The sequence below is a fragment of the Myxine glutinosa genome, chromosome 14 (genome assembly GCF_964187855.1).
Source record: "Myxine glutinosa chromosome 14, kmMyxGlut1.1, whole genome shotgun sequence".
NCBI classification, from domain to species: domain Eukaryota; kingdom Metazoa; phylum Chordata; class Myxini; order Myxiniformes; family Myxinidae; genus Myxine; species Myxine glutinosa.
In genome coordinates, this window is record NC_136274.1 from 8,083,570 (window position 1) to 8,105,985 (window position 22,416).

General features: G+C 42.3%; 1 protein-coding gene across 4 annotated transcripts in view; it reads right to left on the reverse strand.

Moving 5' to 3' along the window:
* Window positions 1-22,416, reverse strand: part of LOC137439405 (hepatocyte nuclear factor 1-beta) — a 113,562-nt gene that overhangs the window by 3,772 nt on the left and 87,374 nt on the right. Inside the window, exons 8-10 of one of the 4 annotated variants that reach the window (XR_013621421.1) lie at window positions 20,981-21,101; window positions 17,072-17,166; window positions 16,417-16,501 (exon numbers count right to left, since the gene is read on the reverse strand). Coding sequence is in view for 2 of the 4 variants with exons in the window: in XM_078768396.1 (XP_078624522.1) it covers window positions 16,417-16,501; window positions 17,072-17,166; window positions 17,286-17,372 (267 nt within the window). In the remaining 2 variants the exon portion in view is untranslated. Of the gene's footprint in view, window positions 1-16,416; window positions 16,502-17,071; window positions 17,167-17,285; window positions 17,373-20,980; window positions 21,102-22,416 lie in introns of those variants that run through there. The other 3 variants (XM_078768396.1, XM_068135130.2, XR_013621422.1) reach the window with 3 other exon arrangements.

Genomic DNA, 22,416 nt, shown 5'->3' on the forward strand with positions numbered 1-22,416 from the left:
TGTAATCTACCCCTTTTCTCCACCACTGTAATTATATCCTCCTCCGGAGGTCTTGAGAACTGTACCCCTTGCGTCGTTTCATCTATCCCAGTCGTTGTGTCCTTTCCATCATTGATTTAGCATAGCGCGATTTGGTCAACGTCTGGGTGGAATCGGGGTCTAGTCGGGGAATAACTGTTAGGTCGCGGTAATACACCACCGCTCGGTCAAAATAACATCTAAACCGCGTCCTTAACAATATATATATATATATATATATATATATATATATATATATATATATACATACATACATACATATAAATATATATATATATATATCTAAATAAAAATATAAATATTTTGGAGCTCATCAGGACGACCTACCACAAAATTGTTTACCCATGCAACCCCGTGGGTTTAAATGTCTTAGCACCTCCTAGCTTGATCGAGCAGCAAAGCTACAGTTCGTGTCCCATACAGTCGAAACTGCACAGATTGTGAGAAATAATGTCTGTCTGCCATATGAGAACATTACCCTCTGCTTTCTTACCTCACCAAACAGGAGGTGAGTTTGCGGTAGAGTGTAAGAAGAACCACAATGTGCCCTGCTGACCCGATAGCTGTATCTTCGCGGTTTAAAAACGTCATGAGCAAATAGGTACTGCTTCGCTTCCCACACGGATAGGTTCAGCGATGTGTACTCTGTCTATTTTAAATATTGGTTCGAAGGTCACGAGTAAAGGACCGTGGGGTCATCAACCATTGATTCGCTCTTAGAACCTGTATATACAACAACACAACAACAACAACAGGCATTTTAAGGCCATTTTCCCTGCAAGAGTGGGGGTTAGCCTTGCGGTCCCCATGACAATCTTCTCCATTTTGCCCTATTTTCTGCATCTCTCCTTGTTAACCCCCTTGCCCGCATTTCTTCTTCCACCATCTTTAGCCAAGTCTTTCTCGGTCTTCCCCGTCCTCTACTTCCTTCTACGTTCATTTCCATCACTCTTCTCAACCAGTCACTTTCATCCTTCCTCAACACATGACCAAACCATCTCAATCTGTTTCTCTTCACAGCATCCATCACAGGCTCTATTCCCATCATCTTTCGCAATTCATCATTTGTCTTCCTCTCTCTCAACGATACTCCGCACATCCACCGAACCATTCGCATTTCCACCCTTTCCAGCCTTCGTTGCTGCTCGACGTTCATTACCCATGTCTCGCTCCCATAAATCATAACACTTCTCACACATGCAGCATACACCTTTCCCTTCAGCTTCAACGACACTCCCCTCCTCATCAGCACACCACTCAGTTCCCGAAACTTCTTCCATGCACATCTCACTCCAGCAACCGTTGCCGAGTCTGATCCACCTTCTCCATTCAGCATGTCTCTTAGGTAACAAAATGTTTTCACACCTTCCAGCTTCACGCCGTCTCCAAGATCCAACTCAACATTTCCTCCATCTGCAGCTCCCTCTGTGCACACATTACACTTGAATGTAGCTGCCACACTGGTTAATGACCCTCTCAAACCACTACATTTTTGATGAACCCACTCAGCGCACATTGTACATTGAATGGAATTCACACCGACACCCTTCCTGCACACAGCACACGGCCACTTCCCAGTTCTTTCCATCTCACCACATGCTTTACCACCTGCCATCACCTTCGTTTTTCCGATATTCACCTTCAGACCTTTTGTCTCCATACATTCCTTCCACTTGTTCATCTTCTCCTTCAGTCCATCCATACTTTCTGCAATCAACACCAGATCATCTGCATACAACAACTCCCACGGTAAACCCTCCTTTACGTTCCGAGCCAGCACCTCCATCACATCTAGAAATAGTAGTGGACTTAGTACCCTGATGCACTCCCACCTTCACCTCAAACTCACCAGTGTTCCCGTCCTTCGTCCTTACAGCTGTGCACGCTCTTTTGTACACTACTCTGATCAACCAATCCTCCACTCCTAACTTTCTCAATGCCCATGTCACTACTTCACGTGGAACCCCATAGAATGCTTTCTCCAGATCAACAAACCCAAGAAACAACTTCTGCCTCTTCTCCATGTACTTCTCCTGCAACTGCCTCACAATAAAAAGCGCGTCTGTCGTTCCTCTTCCTGGCATAAATCCAAACTGCATTTCGTCAATCTTCACTTTCTTCCTTATCCTCCTCTCCAACACCCTTTCCAATGCCTTCATTCCATGCTCCAATAACTTTATCGCTCGATATGAGCCACAGTCCAGAGGGTCACCATTCCCCTTGTATAGAGGGACGAGGGTACTCAGTTCCCAATCCACTGGAATGTGGCCTTCTTTCACCACCAGATTGCAGATCTCTGTCATTCTCTTCACACCCCAATTTCCCGCTGCCTTCAACATATCTCCCACAACTCCCGTCGGCCCTCCCGCTTTTCGACTCTTCATTGCTTTTATCGCTTCCCCAACTTCCTTCTTCGTTATCTTCTCTGCCGGTCCTAAAACTGGGTTACTCTCTATGTTGCCATCCCATTCATTCTCTGTATTCAACAGTATTTCCATATATCTCTTCCATCTTCCTTTAATTCCATCTGGGTCCACAACGATTTGTCCCACTTCATCCTTCAAGCAACTCACCCCCATCACATCACACCTCTCTTTCGCTATCTGCTTTGCAATCCTGAATACCGCTCTCTGACCCTCTTCCAAATCCAAGCGTTCTCCGAACATTTTCCTACATGCCTCCTGCGCCTTTGCTACCTCTTTCTTTGCAGCCTTCTTGGCTGCCTTATAACTTTCATGCTCTGCCTTTTCTGCCCCCATACGCTTCGCCTTCTGCCACTCCTTGAACTTCTTCCTCTTCTTGTCAATCTTCTTTCAACTTCATCATCCCACCACCATGTTTCCGAGTGCCTCGGTGGTCCTTTTGTCCATCCACATACCTCACCAACGGCTCCCAACAGATGATCTTTCATTGACATCCAACGACTTTCAAGCTCAACCACATCATCCTCTACCAAGTCTACCATACTCAGCCTCTCTTTTAATGCCTCCCTCACTGTCACCTCTTTCAACCTCCACACCTTCATTCTCGGCTGGTACTTCACCAGCCGAGCTCTCCTCGCACCTTTCACCCTTATGTCGCAGACAACCAAGTGGCGCTGTGAAACAGCCTCCTCCCCGGGATCACCTTTGTGTCCCGGAGGTGCCCCCTATCTCGCCTACGCACCATCAGGTAGTCAACAGTTGACGTCGACCCACCTGACGTGTATGTAACAAGCTTATTATCCTCTTTCTGGAACTGAGTATTACAAATCAACAAATCAGCTCCATCAGCAAACTCCAAAATCCTTTCACCTTCTCCATTCCTCACACCATATCCGTAACCCCCATTAACTCCCTCAAAACCGTCCATACTCCTTCCCACATGTCCATTTAGGTCTCCTCCTACCACAACAACTTCCTTATCTTTCACGATTTCCATCAGCTTCTCTATTGCACTCCAGAACTTGTCCTTCTCTTCATCGCTCCGACCAACCTGCGGAGCATATCCCGAGATGACATTCACCAAGAGCTTTCCAATCATCATTTTCACCATCATCAACCTTTCACTCACTCTAGTCACACTCACCACACTGTCTACAAACTCCTCAGAAAACAGGACACCAACACCATTCACGCCTTCTGGGCACCCTTGCCACACAAACTTGTATTTCTGTCCCTGCCTACCCTTCACCATTCTCACACCACTTCCCTTCCATCTCGTCTCCTGCACACAACATATGTCCACTCTTCTTCTGACCAATACTTCCACCACTTCTCCTGATCTCCCTGTCATTGTCCCTACATTCCATGTCCCAAACCTCAGAAACCGATCTCCACGTCGGGCATCAGACGTTTCGTCGTCATAAATGGAGTGATTTCCACCCTTGCTTCGATCGGGTTCCCCACCTTGAGTTTTGACGAGAGGGATTGGGGTCCCCCACGGGGTACTTCGGGCTGTACCCTGCCCATATGTAGTCGTAATTGTCATGGTTCTCTTTTTGAGGCAATGTTTTTATGGCCGGATGCCCTTCCTGACGCCAACCCTTTTAATGGCCTCTTACGACACGCAGGGATATGGTGTACCTATTCTAAACCAGGGTACACACCGGGTTGAAACGGTATATATATATATATATATATATATATATATACAGTCACGTGAAAAAGTAAGTACACCCCATGTAAAGTTTTGACTTTTTCAACATATTTCAACATACAGCTATTTGATCTTCATTTCAACAATATTGATAGATAAAGGTGATATAATATAACAAATATCATGAAACATTTACATTTTGTAGTCCATTGTATAATTTAAATAAACATAAATGCAAATTTCGGATGTGGAAAAAGTAAGTACACCCTTGGCTCTAATAGGTGGTATTGCCCCCTTTGGCAGAAACAACCTCAAGTAGGCGTTTCTTATAACTGTCTACCAGTCTCTGACATCGACTGGGAGAAATTTTTGCCCACTCCTCCATGCAGAATTCTTTCAGCTGTGCGATGTTTGAGGGGTTTCTTGCATGCACAGCTCGTTTCAAATCCCCCCACAACATCTCGATGGGATTTAGATCTGGGCTTTGACTTGGCCATTCCAGAACCCTCCATTTCTTTTTTTTCAGCCATTCCTTGGTGGATTTACTGGTATTTTTAGGGTCATTGTCATGTTGCAAGGTCCACCTTCGGTTGAGCTTCAACTTTCCGGCAGATGGCCTCATATTATCCTCAAGCACCCTCTGGTACAATGAAGAATTCATCGTGGATTCTATGATGGTGAGCTGCCCAGGCACTGATGCAGCAAAGCTGCCCCAAACCATAATATTTCCACCACCATGCTTTACAGTTGGTATCAGGTTCTTGTGGTCAAATGCTGTCTTTGATTTTCGCCAAACATGTCTTCTGGTACTGTGGTCAAACAGCTCCACCTTTGACTCATCTGTCCAGAGCACATTGTTCCAGAAGTGCTGCTCTTTGCCCAGGTGTTCATTGGCAAACTTTAGTCTTGCCCTGATGTTCTTTCTGGACAGCAAAGGTTTCCTCCTGGCACACCTCCCATGTAGATCAAATTTGTGCAGCCTCTTTCTTATGGTAGACTCGTGCACTTTGACATCAACAGTGGCAAGAGCTACCTGTAGGTCCCGTGATGACATTCTGGGGTTCTTCGAGACTTCTTTCAGCATCTTGCCGTCTGCTCTCGGGCTGAACTTGCTGGGGCGCGGCCTGAACAAGTTGGCAGTTGTTTGGAATCTTCTCCACTTGTAGATGATCTTCCGGACAGTCGAATGGTTGATTTCAAATTGTTTGGAGATCTGTTTAAATCCCTTCCTAGACACGTAGGCATCTATAACCTTCTTTCTGAAGGCCTCAGAGAGCTCTTTTGATCTCGGCATTGTGACGCAGCACATTTCAACAACAAAGAGCAAACCAAAGTAAATGTCTGAGGTTTAAATAAGACAGGTTCCTCCAAGATCCTCTCTAATGATGTTCTAATCATTTGCACCTGAGCTGGTGCACCTGATTCTAATTTTAGGTATTTGAAGTAGTGATAAATGTAGGGGTGCCCTTACTTTTTCCACATGCGAAATTTGCATTTATGTTTATTTAAATTATACAATGGACTACAAAATGTAAATGTTTCATGATATTTGTTATACTATATCACCTTTATCTATCAATATTGTTGAAATGAAGATCAAATAGCTGTATGTTGAAATATGTTGAAAAAGTCAAAAGTTTACATGGGGTGTCCTTACTTTTTCACGTGACTGTGTGTGTATATATATATATATATATATGTATATGTGTATATATATATATATATATATATATATATATATATATATATATATATATATATATATATATATATATATATATATATGTATATATGTATGTATATATATATATATATATATATATATATGTATATATGTATGTATATATATATATATATATATATATATATATATATATATATATATATATATATATATATATATATATATATATGTATACACACACACACGCACACACTTATTGATTGATCTGCATGATACCCATTTGTGAAAAGTTGTTGTTCATCGTTTTTTAAAGTATAATGAACAAAATATGACGTTGTGAAAACCAATCCACGTTACTGAAGAAGAAACGCATTCCAGAGTGCCAGTGAAGTGTTTCTCACTTTACAGAAACTTCATTTCCATCCAATTATTGGCTCCAGTGATTTTCCCACATACTCTGTTTGTCAATGATGGATCGTATGTAGCAGACGTCAGGATGTGAAGAGCGAGGCACATCGGGAATAGGGGCTGTTGGGTTCGTTTCTAAAGGCGACAGGCTAGTAGTCAATGAATCTTGGCCTTATTAATGCTCCCATCTGAAACCTTGCTCAAATTCCATGTATCATAAATGTATGTGTCCATTTTCTTATAATGTCCTTGTAATTTATGTTCAAGGAATATTGATGTCTACTAATATCCTTGTGCTGCATTTGGTTTATGTACAAGCTCCTTCATGAGACTCATACCACTGGAGAAAACAAGCATTCTGAGTATTGCGCTGCAATACATGTCCCCTACCAAAGTTCAAAGTGCCATAACTTTGTCAAAAATGATCGAATATGCAAATTTATGCACGGTTGATGCTGGTTTTCAAACTTGATCTGAGGTATGCTGAGACACGTGTCACGCCTCGCCTCGTTGATAAGCCCGCAAGGTCGCTCCGTGGAGCGGCCTGCACGTATTGCACTGTGGTGTGAATTATATAAATTACTAGCAGAAGTACCCGGCATTGTCGGGCGGGGGAGGGGAGGGGGAAGGGGAGGGGAGGGGAACGGGGGGAGAGCGAGCCCCTTGGTAAAGCGAGCGATTTTTTTTTTCATAGCGTCATAGCGTCATAGCGTTCATAGCGTCATAGCGTTCATGGCGTTTCATAGCGTCATCGCGTTCATAGCGTTTCATAGCGTCATAGCGATTTTTTTTTTCATAGCGATTTTTTTTTTCAGAGCGTCATATCGTTCATAGCGGTCATAGCTTCACAGCGTCATAGCATCATATCGTCATATCGTCATCGCGTTCATAGCGTTTCATAGCGTCATAGCGATTTTTTTTTTCATAGCGTCATATCGTTCATAGCTTCATAGCTTCATAGCGTCATAGCGTCATATCGTCATATCGTTCATCGCGTTCATAGCGTTTCATAGCGTCATAGTGATTTTTTTTTTCATAGCGTCATATCGTTCATAGCGGTCATAGCTTCATAGCTTCATAGCGTCATATCGTCATATCGTTCATAGCGTTCATCGCGTTCATAGCGTTTCATAGCGTCATAGCGATTTTTTTTTTCATAGCGTCATATCGTTCATACCGTTCATAGCGTCATAGCGTTCATAGCGTCATCGCGTTCATAGCGTTTCATAGCGTCATAGCGATTTTTTTTTTCATAGCGTCATAGCGTTCATAGCGTCATCACGTGATCGCTCTGAGCGAATCAGCGCCCACCTGCTCTGATTCCGTTGATTCCATGCGCTGAAATTCGCTGAGGTAAATATGAATAAAAATATGGATCGTCAAATATTTTGAGTTCGGCCATGTTCGTCCCAGGCTCAATGGCCATGTCTATGCCAAATATCAAGCACGTAAGCCTCTCCGTTTAGGAGTCTATCGGTAACATTACACACACACACACACACACACACACACACACACACACACACACACACACACACACACACACACACACACACACACACACACTGTGTTTTATATATATAGCTTACAGGAGGAGGTGGTGGTCGACAACAAGGGATCTGAGTGATATATAGTATTGTAGGAGGGGGTGGTGGTCGATTCCAAGGGATCTGGGTGATATTTAGTATTGTAGGAGGAGGTGGTGGTCGATTCCAAGGGATCTGAGTGATATATAGTATTGTAGGAGGGGGTGGTGGTCGATTCCAAGGGATCTGAGTAATATATAGTATTGTAGGAGGGGGTGGTGGTCGATTCCAAGGGATCTGGGTGATATTTAGTATTGCAGGAGGAGGTGGTGGTCGATTCCAAGGGATCTGAGTGATATATAGTATTGTAGGAGGAGGTGGTGGTCGATTCCAAGGGATCTGAGTGATATATAGTATTGTAGGAGGAGGTGGTGGTCGATTCCAAGGGATCTGAGTGATATTTAGTATTGTAGGAGGGGGTGGTGGTCGATTCCAAGGGATCTGGGTGATATTTAGTATTGCAGGAGGAGGTGGTGGTCGATTCCAAGGGATCTGAGTGATATATAGTATTGTAGGAGGAGGTGGTGGTCGATTCCAAGGGATCTGGGTGATATTTAGTATTGTAGGAGGGGGTGGTGGTCGATTCCAAGGGATCTGGGTGATATTTAGTATTGCAGGAGGAGGTGGTGGTCGATTCCAAGGGATCTGAGTGATATATAGTATTGTAGGAGGAGATGGTGGTCGATTCCAAGGGATCTGAGTGATATATAGTATTGTAGGAGGAGGTGGTGGTCGATTCCAAGGGATCTGGGTGATATTTAGTATTGCAGGAGGAGGTGGTGGTCGATTCCAAGGGATCTGGGTGATATTTAGTATTGTAGGAGGGGGTGGTGGTTGATTCCAAGGGATCTGGGTGATATTTAGTATTGTAGGAGGGGGTGGTGGTCGATTCCAAGGGATCTGGGTAATATTTAGTATTGTAGGAGGGGGGTGGTGGTCGATTGTGAGGGATCTGAGTGATATTTAGTATTGTAGGAGGGGTTGGTGGTCGATTGTGAGGGATCTGAGTGATATTTAGTATTGTAGGAGGTGGTGGTGGTCGATTGTGAGGGATCTGAGTGATATTTAGTATTGCAGGAGGAGGTGGTGGTGGTCGATTGTGAGGGATGTGAGTGATATTTAGTATTGCAGGAGGAGGAGGTGGTGGTCGATTCCAAGGGATCTGGGTGATATTTAGTATTGTAGGAGGAGGTGGTGGTCGATTCCAAGGGATCTGGGTGATATTTAGTATTGTAGGAGGTGGTGGTGGTCGATTGTGAGGGATCTGAGTGATACTTAGTATTGCAGGAGGAGGTGGTGGTGGTCGATTGTGAGGGATCTGAGTGATATTTAGTATTGCAGGAGGAGGAGGTGGTGGTCGATTCCAAGGGATCTGGGTGATATTTAGTATTGTAGGAGGAGGTGGTGGTCGATTCCAAGGGATCTGGGTGATATTTAGTATTGTAGGAGGGGGTGGTGGTCGATTGTGAGGGATCTGAGTGATATTTAGTATTGCAGGAGGAGGTGGTGGTGGTCGATTGTGAGGGATCTGAGTGATATATATAGATAGTCGCGGGGCAAGGAACATCACGTGATCGCTCTGAGCGATCGATTGCAACTCTGCGTCCTGTCGTGGGCGTGGCCAACGTGGCCTCATGCTCCCAGGTGATTGGCTAACTCGAGCTCGAGAGAGCCATAATGCGCTACGTTATGGCAAAAAATATGAATCAAAAGATGAAAGGGAAAAAAACCTATGTGGTGTGAATGGCAATGTTCGTCGCTTAAATGTGAAAAAAGGCAATTGCTTTTCGCTCTGAAATACGTGCGAACACGTAACTGAGTTAATGGCGGCAGGGAACATCATGTGATCGCTCTGAGCGAATCAGCGCGCTGCTCTGCGACCGGTCAGATTCCGGTCATAATATTTCGCGCTGAGATAAAAAATATGGTAAAAGCATATTATGAAATAAATTTTTAGGTCAGCCATGTTCGTCCCAGGCTCAATGGCCATGTCTGTGCCAAATATCAAGTACGTGAGCCTCTCCGTTTAGGAGTCTATCGGTAACATTACATACACACACACACACACACACACACGCACACACAAACTGTGTTTTATATATATAGATTACCAACTCACGGTCTGGGGTACTAGCGATTCAGGAGATATCCATTTTTTTATGGCACATTGGAAAAGCCAATGTGAGGTTTCTTCTTCCTCAGCTTGTCACAACTCTGTCAAATGCGATCGAGTTTAAAAAGTCAGAATTTGACCAAATCTGTTTTATTCGTTTGTTAATATACCTCAGCTATTGACAAATCTTAAATTAGAATTTTATTTGAGGTTAAAATGACCGTGACAGGTCGTGTCCAACGATGCTTTCAGTCTGTACATGTGATAAATAATTAAATCCGCACACTTGACGCCTCTTCTTCTTCACGAAATAACAACTTCTAGCTTCCAGACCGTACATCCAATCATCTTGAAATTTTGCATACTTGTTACTCTTCATGACTTCTACTATAGTCTGAAGTTTCACGTCGATCAATAAAGCGATTCAAGAGATATCCATTTTTAAAATATTTTCGTTTAATTAACGATATCTGCCAAACCACATGAGCTATCGCAAATTCCAAAAGGACATTGTAGTAGACTGACATGCGGAACAGATCTGTGAAGTTTCCCCTCGATTGGATCAAAAATGAGGGAGGGGCTCGGTTTTAAATGTTCATGCTTAAAAACGTCATAACTCTGAAACCATGTGACCCATGACGTCATGCTCGCTGACTTTTTTGTTCGTTATGGGTATGCGATTCTGCCTGCAAAGGTTGGCCTCGATCTGTTCAGCCGTTGCAGAGAAAAAGGGGTTTTCGTGTTTTCACGAAAAACAATATGGCGCCCGAACCACGTGACATGTGACGTCATAATTACCATTAAAATATTCTACAGACCGAGTCCCTCCTACGGTGAAAATTTGATCTCAATCGGTCCTATTATTGCAGAGAAAATCTTTTTTAAAGGAAATTAAAACTTAAAATGGCACTGAGTTAACGATCATCAGAATTATCAGAATTCCCAAAGTTCAAAGTGCCATAACTTTGTCAAAAATGATCGAAACGTCGTGAAGTTCGAACTTGATCTGTACATTATCATGAGGAAACGATGTGCCAAGTTTGAAATCATTAGCATTAAGCGTTTAGAAAAAAAGTCCGGAAAACTGTTCTTTGCGTGACGGACTGACGGACTGACGGACTGACAGACTGACGACTGACGGAGTGACAGACTGATGGACGGAGGGACGGCGTGCAAACCTATAGTCCCCTCCGGTGTACACCGGTAGGGGACTAATAAAAGACATTGCAAGAAATTGAGCAACTCTGCAGAGCATTGGAAGAATTGTAAAAAATGTATCCTTGGATTTTGTTAAATAAGGTTTTTCTTGGAAAGCATTCAAGTCATTAAGTTAGATAAGACATTGCTATTTTATTTTATTTATATATATATAATTATATACAGTCGTGGCCAAAAATATTGACACCCTTGCACTTTTTTCAAAGAACTCACAATATTCTCCAACAATAAGTTGAAATTCACTTAAGTATTTCGTCTCCACAATTCTTTATTTTACTGTTAATATTAGAGAACCTTTGTTTTTGATTCAGAACTTAATATATCCTTTTATATCAGAAAATAAAAAGAAATGGCATTGACACCCAAGACTTAATATTTGGTAGCACAGCCTTTGGCTAAAACAAGCATTCTCAGTATTGCGCTGCAATACATGTCCCCTCCCGGCAGTCTGTCGCCCGGAAAACTGTTGGGGAAATTACCAAGGGTTATTTACCCACAGGTTCTGAATCGTTCCCAATCGCTAATTACCTCAGGACAGGCTCACCTGTGATTCGCACTCGAGACTTCGATTTATACACCTTGCAGACAGGTCAGCAGAAGCACGAGAAAATACGTTTTTGATAAAGAACCTTTCGAGTCGCTAAATATCAGTAATTTATTATATTTTCCTTTTTTTTTTTTTTTTTTTTTTTTTTGTATACTGAATCGAGGCTTGTGAAAGAGCTGACATTTACTTCACAAACAAATCAACCAGACAAACAAAATATATAAAAAGAGGGAGCGGAATACAAGAGAATGGGAAGCACACAAACACTTGAGAGCACACAACATTTGAGAGCAGGGAGATGTGTGGGAGGGAGAGGGCTCGGGGGGAGGAGGCGTGGGAAGGGGTGAGGGGGTGGGGGGTGGGAGAAGTATAAAACACAAGGACACCAAGGACTTCCAGGTCAGAAGTTGGTATTTCAAAAAGTGGAATTGGGGTGAAATTATCGGGGATAGAAAAGATCAAGGTTTTGGATGGGGGAAGATAAGAGATGGTGGTGAACAGCTGTTTTAAAGACCTGGAGGGTGGAGTGGGATTGAAGAGAGTGAGGGAGTTTGTTCCAGAGGCGGGAGAAAAGAGGAATGAAGGAGCGAAGGTGAGCAGAGAGTCTTGATTTTGGCAGTTTAACCATAAGAGGGTTGCAGGCAGATCTTGTGCGACCTGTAGGAATATTAGCGGGACAGAGCCCAGAGAGAGCTGGGGGGGCAAGGCCAGAGAGGAGTCGGTAGAAGATGGAAAGACCACCAACCTGCCTGCGGTGAGTGAGTGAAAGGCCCTTGGAGTTAGCTTCATCGCGGGAGATTCCAATGATTCTGAATGCTTTGCTTTCAACAGCGTGAAGACGAGCTAGGTGTGAGGCAGGAGCACCAGCCCACAGGGGAGAGCAGTATTCCATTGAGCTGCGGATGAAAGCCTTGTACGTGGTGAGGAGCTCAGGTGTGCCAAGGAAGGACTTCGCACGACGGAGGATGCCCAGTCGGCGACTGGCTTTGGAGGCCAGATTTGAAATGTGGTTTTCCCAGGAAAGATCATGGCAGATAGTGAGACCCAAAAGTTTGAGTGACAGAACTTCTTGGAGAGGTTTATTCAGAAAGTAGATGGGAGGGTTGTCCAGTCGGTCTTTTCAGAGAGACATTGTAAGAGTGTGAGATTTGTCAGGATTGAAAGACATGTTCCACTTGTTTGCCCAGTCTGTGATTTTGTCCAGGTCTGCAGAGAGTGAGGAGGCTGCAGACTGTCGATCTGAGGGATGAAGAATGGAGCGACAGAGAGTAGAGTCATCAGCAAAGAGATAGAGAGGATTTTCAAGAGAGTCAGGGAGATCATTGATGAAGACCAGAAAAAGCACAAGGCCCAGAACACTGCCTTGGGGAACTCCAGCCTGAACAGGAAGAGGAGATGAGAGAAACCCATTCAGCGCCACACGTTGACTACGACTAGAGAGGAAGTCCGCCAGCCATGCGTGGAGATTTCCATGTATACCAACAGAGGAGAGTTTGGTGAGCAGGGCGGGGTGCCAGACCGTATCGAAGGCACGTGATATGTCAAGGGAGACAGCTCGAATTTCCTGTTTGGCATTGAGGACCTCCATCCATTGCTGAGAAAGCAGAAGCAGCATGTCCAGAGTAGAGTGACCAGGTCTGAAACCAAATTGATGATCAGAGATCAAGCCATTGGAGAAGAGGAAAGATTTCATATCTGAAGCAATGATGGATTCCATGACTTTACTGATAATTGAGAGAAGGCTGATTGGTCTGTAGTTGCTAGGATCTGTTTTTGCACCTTTTTTGTGCAAAGCGGTGATGTTGGCAGATTTCCAAGCAGATGGCAGATGACCTTGAGCAAAAGAGAGTGTGAAGAGAACAGAGAGAGGGAGTGAAAGAGCGGATTCACGTTCATTCTTGTTTTTTTTCATTCATTTTCAGTTCACGATTCATTCAGTTCACGATCAATGATCGATGTGTATATATATGTTGCTCGGCTTGGCCCCGCCCCTCCCGAAAGCGCGTGCTGTGTCGCGCTTTTGACGTTCGCGAGACGAGGCTGAGGGCGTGCGGTGCGGCTTGAGGAGAACTCTAGAATAAACAAAGCGCCATAACGTTGTCAAAAATGATCGAAACGTCGTGAAGTTCGAACTTGATCTGTAACTTATCATGAGGAAACCATGTACCAAGTTTGAAATCATTAGCATTAAGAGTTTAGAAAAAAAGTCCGGAAAACTGTTCTTTGCGTGACGGACTGACAGACGGAGGGACTGACGGACTGACGGATTGACAGACGGAGGGACGGCGTGCAAACCTATAGTCCCCTCCGGTGTACACCGGTAGGGCACTAATAACTGCAGTCAAGCACTTCCTATAGCCATGAACGAGCTTCCTCCACCTCTCCCCTGGCAGTTTGTTCCACTCTGCTTGTGAAAACTGCTTCAGTTCTCCGAGATTTAAAGGGTGCCTTCTCAGAGGAGCCAGAGCAGTACCTATAAAGCTGTGGATGAAGGCCGTGTAGCTGGATAGAAGTTCAGGTGTGCCAAGGAAGGACTTTGTACAATGGAGGATGCCTACCTAGTCAGCGGTTGGCCGTGGATGCCATATGATAGGTGGAGAGTTTGGAGAGTGAGGCAGTATGCCAAACTGTATCAAAAGCACAAGATGTGCCCAGAGAGAAGGCCCTGATCTCATGTCTGACATTGAAGGTTTCCATCCATTATTGGGAGAATATTATACAAGTAACTCACAATTAGGGGTATGGTTCAGCATACACATGTATGGTGGAAGGATGAGTTGGGGTGAGGGAAGAGGGCAGAGAGAATGGAAAAGGAAAGAGGAGAGGGACTCGTGAAAGAGTGCGTGAAACCGTGGATGAGGGAAGTGCAGTGGACCCTAATACTCTTAGTTATTTTTCTCAGGAAACGTATTTATGTCGATAATTGATACGAGTCATCCCACCTGGTGTTATTTAACGGAAGGACAGGAGCTCAAACTCAAGACTCAAAGATCTTAACCCTGCCACATTAACCGTTAAGCCAACACCAGGGTTATTTTCCTGTATTAAGAACATAAAATGCAGTTTATGATGGTAACGATAACGATGAGTTGATGGAGATGATGGTGATGATGATGTTGTAGGATTTGAGAGGGTTATTGTGTTGATGGCCCACGTTAATTTGGTGAATAAGCTAAGGGTAGTTATGATGTCATGTTATCCAGAGTTGTAGTTATCCATAGATAAGCATGTTAATTCGACTAAGGGTGGAGAACTCATTGGTGAAAATAACAGGAATGAATGTGAAAGAGGAAGAAATACTTCTCAAATTTACTTGGACAAAGAAGATCTTTCATGTATGATCAAGAACATGAGCAAACAATAGTTTATGAAACCTTACCAATCAACGCTTGCCATTTTATACTCAATGAACTGAGAAAACTATGAGAACATTATCAAAATAGGAATCTGTGATCACAAAGTGACCGCCACGAGTAAGCCTCCCCCGTTGCCCGTGATCCAATGATGGCCATGTTTCATTCGGACTGTCATATGACCTCAACCTTCAATATTTAGGGATAGAGTGTAAATTAAGAAAATTTTCCCCCATCTATAATTTATCCAAAAAAACTCAATCAGGATCAGGAAGAATCAAATGTCAGGTGCAATAGCCCTTAATACTTGTTATTTTGTCTCACTGTGTTCTTCCTCGTGTATCTGCCCTTCTAACTCTTCCACTTGTAGACCATTTCCTGACTCGTTACTACATTCAAATGAAGTGGCATCTCAACACGCAAACTAATCTCTCACTACCCAAATTCTTGTTGTAAATCTGTCGCACTGGACATGCTCAACAACTAATCAACCTCAAGGTTCTGCTCGAACGAGTTACCTGCGAGAATGGTAGAACAAGGCCTCTCCATTTGGGAAATTATTCAACAATAACTAAGCAACTATCCCTCTTTCAACTCGTGTTCTTGTTCTTTTTAACAAACATAACAAGACGACATTAACAATCCTCATATCGTCTACTGTGACATATTTATTTAATTTAGTTTCTGGAGCTCTTGCGTCTGTCTCAACATCTGAAAAAAGAAAAAAAAACTGTCCCGGAAAAACTTTCCAAACTATATTCCAAAGAAAACGTATAATGGTGTTTATTCCGTTGCGCATATATAGTGTTTTTGGCTTTTAGCCTTATCACTCAATGGTGAAGAATCACTTTTAAAAAATTCTCGTGTCTGGATTCGGATCTTCACCAAAATTGAATCAATTCATCCTTGTCATACACTAAACCTGTCCACAAAGTTTCATCCGAATCTGTTTACAACGTTTTGAGATACTGTGCTATATGTTGTTTTTGCCCTATCACTCAATGGTGAAGAATCACTTTTAAAAATTCTCAGATGCTGATCCGGATCTTCACGAAAATCGAATCATTTCGTCTTCGTCACACACCTAGCGTCTCCACCAAATTTCGATGCTTTGACTTCTCACAAGCTATACGGACTTTCTCTATATGAAGTTCAAAGGATTGTTGGTTACCAGCATGGGCTGGAGCTTCTGCATCCAATCTGCCCCCCCCCCCCCCCCCACCACCCCTTCCACACACATTCGTTTTCTAAATAAAAGCAGCATTACTTTTAGTTCTTGCACCACGACCTCACAAAGTTTCTTCGTGACTACCTTGAGGTATATTTTTTATGCTTGGGCTAAAGGTTAGCACGACCTCATCAAAAGTGTTTATAGTGTCGAGTAAGAACACCTGAGGGGAGTCCCGGTCCAGGAGAGATGCTGTGCAGGTGCTGCAAAGAACCGTCCTGGGACTGCAGGTGGATCGAGTTTGAACTCTGCAGAAAACATTGACATATGTATTACTCAACGTACGACGATCCAAACACATCGGGACACTTAACCTAGAGGCAGTCTGGAGCAATCACCCAATCAGCTGTTCACGAATCCATGCACCGTGTTGTTTCTCTCACGTAATTCGGAGATCGTCGATGCAGCATTATAACCCAAAGTAGTAATTTTGTATCAAACTTTAACACTGACTTGATTATTGTTCAGAACTGTAATTACCACCATTGCATTACCACATCCTCTCCTTCCCCCTTTAATAAAGAAAAATACCTTACCATCGGAATAGATAGGTGGCTTCGCTTTGATGAAGACAATTTAGCGTTAAAGTTCTCCTTTTGATATGCACTACAATTAGAATGTGAAACATGCATGCTTGCAAAAACTAGAATAAAACATTTACAATCCTTTCAAATCAAGAGTTTTTGGTCACCAATCAAATTCCAACAAGACGGACAATGTTTCTTTACATCCGTTTTATTAATCCTGGGGTGGAAAGAAATCTGCACTTTGAAGAGTCGTACAGAACATCCATCAAGCTCTACAAAGAGTTCACACACCTGCTTAATGCTGTTCGTTTCAGAAATAACCATGGCTTGTGAAAATCGCCCGTTGTGTGGGTACTGTGGTGGATCACACTTGTGGCTGTAGAATGCTGCAAAAGGTGAAACAAAAACCAGGTCATCGTGGGAAATGGATCCATCGTGGGGAAGGTTTAAAAAGCAAACAAGAAAACATTAGAGTTGGAGATTTGCGGAACACTTCAAATGACACCTCTGAACCCGTCCCGCGACGAGCCGGCCGAGAGATCTTTCACATAAGGGATCTGTAATAGCTGAGAGTTGTTTCCGAGCATCAAACCTGCCAACAGGTAGAGCAAAGGCAAACGGTGCAAAACAACCTGGAAATTAAAATCTGTCTCGAAACAAAATTACAATGATACAACAGGATGCAGGTGCAAAGGCTGTGCAAGTCTAGAACACCTGGACTACCGTTATCTCGAGGCACATTGTGCTCTGAAATGCAGCACCGGAAATGGAGACCACATGCGTATCAGCATGGGTACCACGTTCCCTTCCCTTCCGGTTTTGAATTGATTCAAAACCGGAAGGGAACACAACTGTATTGAAGTGATAAATCACGTGGTACCCATGCTATTTACAAAAGTTTATTCTCTAAGTGGGGTTTGATAGGAAGACGTACACAGGGTGTTTCAAAAAAGTGGATTATTTAAACGTTTTATTGTAGATTTATTAGAAAATGTAGCAACTTCAGTGATATATTGATGGAAAGCATCCACCATGGCATTTTCAAATCATTATTGCATTATTCTGCTTGTAATTGTCATTTTCAATGTGTGCTCCACCTCTGTTCAAACAGGCTTTGATCCCGAGTCAGAAATACTCCACAACTCGTCTGTAAGTGGCTGGAGTGGTAGCCTGATGGTAGGCCTCCACCTCCTGCTTCAGGACGGCAGGGTTTGAGGTTTGTTGGTGTAAACCTAACCTTTGGCAGCATCCCAAAAGGAAAAATCCAATGGATTCAAATCCGGGCTGTGTGATGCCCACGTGTGTGCTGTGCCCACACTAATGACATGATTTCCAAACAGTTGGTTGAGCAAGTCGATGGTTTCACCTGCCGTGTGCAGTGCGGCACCATCCTGCATGAACCATGCAAGTCTGAGTTGGTCTGGAAACGGTAGTTGAGTGAGATCAGCGTGGAATCGGCGCAAGACCTCACGGTACCGCACGCCGTTGACTGCCACCATCTTACCATTGGCGTCCTCGAACCAAAACGGTCCCGGCATACCCCATCTGGCACCAATACTGTCCCGGCATACCCCATCTGGCATTCAATGCCCAAAAAACAAGACTAGGGGGCCTTAAGAAACATCTCAGACACCTCCTCTGAAGGCTCAGCACCCCAGAAGATGTTGTTGTGATTGCTGATAGGCCCATTCAAATGGAAGTGTGCTCCATCACTGAACCACAAGGAGTTCATTCAATTTGGATACCTTTTCCATTGGGTCACTGAACCAATCACACGTTGTTGTACACCGCTCCTTTCCTATGCCATCTCCAGGCATTGCAAATCGTCATTGCCGGGCACCGAAGGGGGCTCGGCAGTGACGCACGCTGAAAGAGAGTACTCAGTTTTCACTCTGGTTGTTTGTTTTCTTGGTTGTTTTCTTGCTTTCTTGTTTTCTTGTTTGTTTTCTTGTTTTCTTGTTTGTTTTTCCGGGCGATATCTCAGCCATCCTTTGAGCTAGGAAGCTGAAATTTCGGCACAGTAGTGAGCAAGTCCTTTGCCAACAACAGTATTTTTTGTTTTTTGAATAATCAATTAATTGAGGAGTTATTTAATTATTAGCGATTAATTAAGTACTTATTTAATTAATTAAATTTCATTTCTCTTCTGACCATCAACTCAGGCACCTTTTGAGTTAGGAAGCTGATATTTGGACATGCCAATGACCAGGTGATTTGGCTGCAAAGGCTATTTTTGATTTATTAATTAATCAATTAATCGATTAATTATTTAATTATTCGATTAATGACAATTTTTTTATTTTTTTTTAGTTACAGATTCTGATGAAATGGTGGTGGTTTATGACCGAATTGATTAATAATTTATTTTTTTATGATTATTATTTATTTATTTTCATTATTAATCATTTATTTATTTTCTTTCTCATTTGGCCAATATCTCAGGCACCTTTTGAGCTCAGAAGCTAATATTTGGACATGAGTGACCAAGTGATGTGGCTATAAAGGATATTTTTGATTTATTGATTAATCAATTAATCAATTATTCGATTAATTACTAAAAAAAAAAAAAAAAAATCAGTTACAGATTCTGATGAAATGGTGGTGGTTTATGTGTTCTGTGACCAAATTGATTAATAATTTAATTTTTTAATGATTATTATTTATTTATTTTCATTATTAATCATTCATTGATTTTCTTTCTCATTTGGCCAATATCTCAGGCACCTTTTGAGCTGGGAAGCTAATATTTGGACATGACAGTGACCAAGTGATGTGACTATCAATAATATTTTTGATTTATTGATTAATCATTTAATCGCTTAATTATTTATTGATTAATTGATTAATTATTTATTGATTAATCAATAAATTATTTAATTTTTTATTAATGACTTCTTTAATTAAATTTCTAAAAGATAGGTCTTCAGATGAAGCACTACTGGTTTAGTTATGCTATTAGCCAATTGATTAAGAAAATATTCTGTGATAATCTTTTATTGATTTTAATTATACAATTAATCAATCAATTAGCGAACACCTCTCCCTCCCAATGCAACCTCCATGAGGTGCACTGCGGTATTGCCGGGCGCCGGACGCGCCCCGGCAATGCCGCGCTGTAGGATATTTAATTACTTGGCATGGGGGCGGTGTACTTTGAATGTATGTGTACTTGTTACACATCTTGCTCGTCATTCAGAGTTAGTTTATGCTTTACAGACATGATGTAGGGGTAGAGCTTGAGATCAAAAGTGAAAATGCGCCACACAGATGAGGCTGAGATCGCCAGTTCTCGGAAATGCCGACGGTGGGATTTATTAGGACTTTAAAAAGCAGAATCTATCACAAGAAAGAGCAATCAGAGATTGCAGACCCTTGCCAGGATGTTTTCAGTGGTTTTTAAGGCTTTTGTGTTAAACACAAATATGGTGGCTGAACCACGTGACCGGTCATTATTTTTTTTTCCTCCACCAATTTATCCCTAGATGACGCTCAAGAAATTTCATCTTGATCGGATGAAGTTTTGTACTTGTCGAATTATGACGTCATAATGGAGGCACCTATGACATCATCATTAACACATTTTATTCCCCGTGGAGAGTTCTTTACAATGAGCCATGTCTCAAATTTTTCCTATGCAGCACTTTCAGAGATATAGAGGTGCAAAGTTTTTCGATTTTTCCAAGATGGCGACCGAACCACGTGACCTATGACGTCATAATTATTAATTTTTTTCTCCACCAATTTATCCCTACATTACGCTCAAGAAATTTCATCTTGATCGGATGAAGTTCTGTACTTACCGAATTATGACGTCATAATGGAGGCACCTATGAGATCATCATAACCTATTTTATTCCCCATGGAGATTTCTTTACAATGAGCCATGTCTCAATTTTTTATATGCGGCACTTTCGGAGATATAGAGGTGCACATTTTTCGGTTTTTCCAAGATGGCGCCCATAACACGTGACCAATGACGTCATAATTATCATTTAAAAATTCTGCAGGTGGAGTTGCACCTATGGTGGAAATTTCCTGTCAATCGGACCAACGGTTGCCAAGAAAATCATATTTATTTTGTGCCGACAAACAAACAAACAAACAAACAGACCCAAATTCAATACCTTCTCCTCCTGCGAGGGTAACAAGATCAATGTTTCACTTGGTCCTTGGTAACACTTGGGGGGTGACCACTGTTACCTTTATTTTGATTTTTCACGCTTCCATGTGCTTGGAGGTGCTCCACAAACTGCTGAATGCTCCCATTGGAAGATCCATTACAGGTGTGAACATTGTGATGCTGCCAGTATTGGCAGCACACCTGCGGGTAGGAATTTGTCTTAAACCACAAAATGACGGTTTTCACTTATTGTTCCACTGTGAACTCCATCGTTGATGTAGGGTCCTACTGACTACTTGTTAGTTAGAAATGGAATACCACCACTACCACCACCTTAACCTGCAAGAACGAATGGTATAGCGTTATAAACGACCGAATATCTGACTGTTCAAATAGTACACTTAAATTAATGAACAGGATTAAATATTTAAATTGATTTATGTGGGAAAATTACATACCCAGTCCAGGAATCGAACCCAGGTCCTCTATAGAAAACCATACCAGTGCTCTGCCATCTGAGCTATCTGGGCGACCCTGACTGAACATGAAATTTTTCCCACACATATGATTGCCACTCTGTTTCCGTCAATGCTTCCGGGGCACTCGCTGCCAACCATAGGAGCACCAACAGCCTGAACACGAGAGGGTCTTCCTCCAATGGGGGAGACAAATCCATGTCCTCTATTATAAACACCACTGGGGGCGTAGTGAAGCAATTAAATTAATGAACACCATTAAATAATTAAATTTATTTATTTAAACTTGTTCATCATATTGTGTTTTGTCCGAATCCGTCCATAACGTTTTGAGATATCCTGCTCACAGACAGACTGGTGTGAAAACATAACCGACGTCCATCTTCAGTGGCAGAGGTAATTAGAAATGAATTATTAATCAAACTTTTTTAAACTACTGCTTTGAAATATCTCAACTTGTAATCTTCAATCACTGCGTGAGCATGTGTGGAGTTATTAGGTTATTACACATGTGGCATTGTCAGTTTAATATATAAAACAATTTTTATATAAAACAATTTTGTTGCGAGATTGAACTGTGAGCACATTGCGCATATAAATATCCTATACTTAGTTATGACTTTGGACAGGGTTAGGTTAATGAGGTAGACATGACAAGTGTAAGTCATGCACGGTGGTTAAACAGTAATGAAAAGAATAAATAATCAAAACTAGATGGTGTTCATAGAATACTTACCCTGCGCAGTCAACTTGGCGCGAGCCAACTCTTCTGTTTTTGAACGTTTTTTTTATTTTCTTTGATTCAATATGGCTGCCAGACCAGATGAGCGATGACATCATAAATTTATATTCTCGAATAGAATTGTTGCGTAGATCACACTCAAGAAATTTCAAACTGATCAGACTAAGAGTTGTCACTGTCGAATTATGATGTCATAATTTCAGCATCAATGATGTCATCATTCCCCATGTGGAGTTCTTTACAATGAGCCTCATTTCAATTTTTTCCATGGAACGGTTTTGGTGATATAGAGGTGCAA